The sequence below is a fragment of the Ceratosolen solmsi genome, unplaced genomic scaffold (genome assembly GCF_000503995.2).
Source record: "Ceratosolen solmsi marchali unplaced genomic scaffold, CerSol_1.0 scaffold10, whole genome shotgun sequence".
Lineage (NCBI taxonomy): Eukaryota > Metazoa > Arthropoda > Insecta > Hymenoptera > Agaonidae > Ceratosolen > Ceratosolen solmsi.
Window position 1 is genome coordinate 6,790,976 of NW_011948412.1, and position 2,500 is coordinate 6,793,475.

A 2,500-nucleotide genomic window follows, 5' to 3' on the forward strand; every position below is an offset into this window, starting at 1 on the left:
AGAGAGAGAGAGAGAGAGAGAGAGAGAGAGAGAGAGAGAGAGAGGAGAGAGAGAGAAAATTGACCTGGAATATATATACATTTTTTCCTCTTCCACCCGTACGCTCTATCGATCTATTCCTCTCTCGCTCTCTTTTTCAGCTTTTCTCTCCGTCTACACTCTGATCCAACCTCTCTCTTTCACTTTTATATATCCCCCCATTTTCTTTTTATTTCATTTCCTGGTCTTTCCCTCGTCGTTTCTCTTTGTCTTGCATTGAGCTTTATCTTTTTCTCCACTGACTCTCTCTCTCTCTCTCTCTCTCTCTCTCTCTCTCTCTCTCTCTCTTTCTCTTTCTCTACGCCTTTTTTCCTCGCTATACGTACAAGTCTCGACTTTTTTTCTCTTTCTACCCGCGCTCGTACGTCCCCCTTTTTCCTGAGAGTTTGTGCCTTCGCATCTCTGACAGTTTTTATCCTTTCTCTCCCTCGCTCCTGCTCTCTTTTTATGTTTACCCAGCTATCTCAGTTTCTTCTTTGTTTCGTCTGTCTCTTTTCGCATAGTTGAACACTTACTCCTATTCATTATTAACATCAGTTAGAAAAATAGCCGGATTGTTGGAACGACATTAATTGTAAAATTTTCAGAATAATTATGATGATTTGCCGTTTGATTATTATCAAAAATAATATCGACTTTGCAATGCCTCTTCTCTTCGATAATATCGCTTTTTTGTTAAATCCCAAACGAGTGATACCGATCTTTCATCAATCTTATGCATTATAATGGTTTTACCATTTAATTAATTTATTCATTAAACAATTTTTATTTAACGACGATGGATGTATTCGATAATTGCTAATGTTAAATCGCTACGCTCGGCTTATGCATGAAAAAAGCCTCGATTATGACAATCCGCTAGTATTTGAACAATATAGTAGGGCGGAATTTTAAACGAACTCTTACGAATTGAAAGATAAATTTTATTCACATGTATTTTAACAAATATTCTATTACGTCCGCCGATTTTTCATTTTTCCTTATCAGCGAAGATTTTTATCGATTCTATTAACGTATTCCCTAGTTATGTCTAATCAAATAATTACACATACATAATGATAATAATGGAAAAATTATGTCGCGTCAACGTAATCTAACAATTTTAACGCAAGATCGTGTATCCTCTTATCCCAAACTCTTGCTCTACTCTCATTGTTAATAGCAATTAAATTGCAAATTCCGAGCGATACTTTTGGCAATCGCATGACGCGCATCGTCACTTATCGAGGCCTTGATTATTAAGGAAATGGATATTCGAAATAAATAAACATGTTAAAGGAAACGTTTTCTTGATTTCCTCGTGCTCGGCACACTTACAATACGCGCACTACGTTTCTTTATTAATAAAGCCGCAAGTGCATTCGAAATAAAGTGCGCCAAATCGGTCAAAATTTTTTTTTTTTTTTTTTTTTTTTTTTTTTTTTTTGTAATTAAACCTATGGAGTAAATACCGGACGATTTAAAAATCGCTTCGCAATGGAATTCCCGCTGCCGATTCCACAGCACCAACTCTCGTTTCACAATGCCACTCATAATTGTCGAAGGGATGACACTCGCCAAAGTCCTTAAATTTCGTCGATAGCTTTACAAAAATTTTCAAATTCACCGCCCACCAACATTTCCCGGCCGACCACTGCACGATCACACTTTACCGCCTTTTTCGACTCACCGCTCCGATAACCGGGAACACGCGACTAGAAAAATTAAACCTCCAACCCAAGGTTCGGTTAATGCCACCTCGTACCGGCCCTCCCCACCTCCCACCTCCCGCGACGCACTCACACAGATAATCCCTCCAATAAGTAACGAACAGCTTATTTTATTATCTGTTCGCAGGTGGTGTTGTCGGCTTGCAGCTCCTACTTTCAGAAGCTGTTGCTATCGAACCCCTGCAAGCACCCGACCATCATCATGCCCCAGGATGTCTGCTTCAATGACCTCAAATTCATAATCGAGTTCGTCTACAGGGGTGAGATCGACGTCTCCCAGGCCGAGCTTCAGGTGAGCGATTTATAATGTAAATCCTCGTTCGCGGCGATATGGTGCCTCTCTGCGAATAAGGCAGGGCTCGTCGTTTGGTAGAGAATGCAGCAAGGATAGTCCTCGGCGAGGCATTGATTTTCATTTTAATTATATTCACCGGAGGAGGGATTATTATTAGCCGATCATCAACCCGACATGTAAATTATAGTTTTGCACTTAAATACCCCGCGAGCTGAACCACCTACGGCTTTTTTCTTTCATTTTTATCTTTCTCCTTTTCAATGAAAATTATACATCACAGTAAGAGTAAATTTTATTAAAACGCCCCAAGTTTGCTTGCCGATGATTACTCTGACACTTTGACCCAGTCGTCGCCTCGTATATTCCAAGATTAGATTTAGATGTTTCGACATGGCAAAGAAGCTTATGCATCGCATATACGAATCTTTTTACATTTATAAAATACAGGGATTGAAAA

At 39.4% G+C, this 2,500-nt stretch overlaps 1 protein-coding gene across 6 annotated transcripts in view; it reads left to right on the top strand.

Moving 5' to 3' along the window:
* Nucleotides 1-2,500, top strand: part of Psq (pipsqueak) — a 128,444-nt gene that overhangs the window by 56,880 nt on the left and 69,064 nt on the right. For all 6 annotated transcript variants that reach the window (XM_011507681.1, XM_011507672.1, XM_011507704.1 and 3 more), the window contains exon 3: nt 1,876-2,040. In XM_011507681.1, coding sequence (XP_011505983.1) covers nt 1,876-2,040 — 165 coding nt within the window. The remainder of the gene's footprint in view (nt 1-1,875; nt 2,041-2,500) is intronic.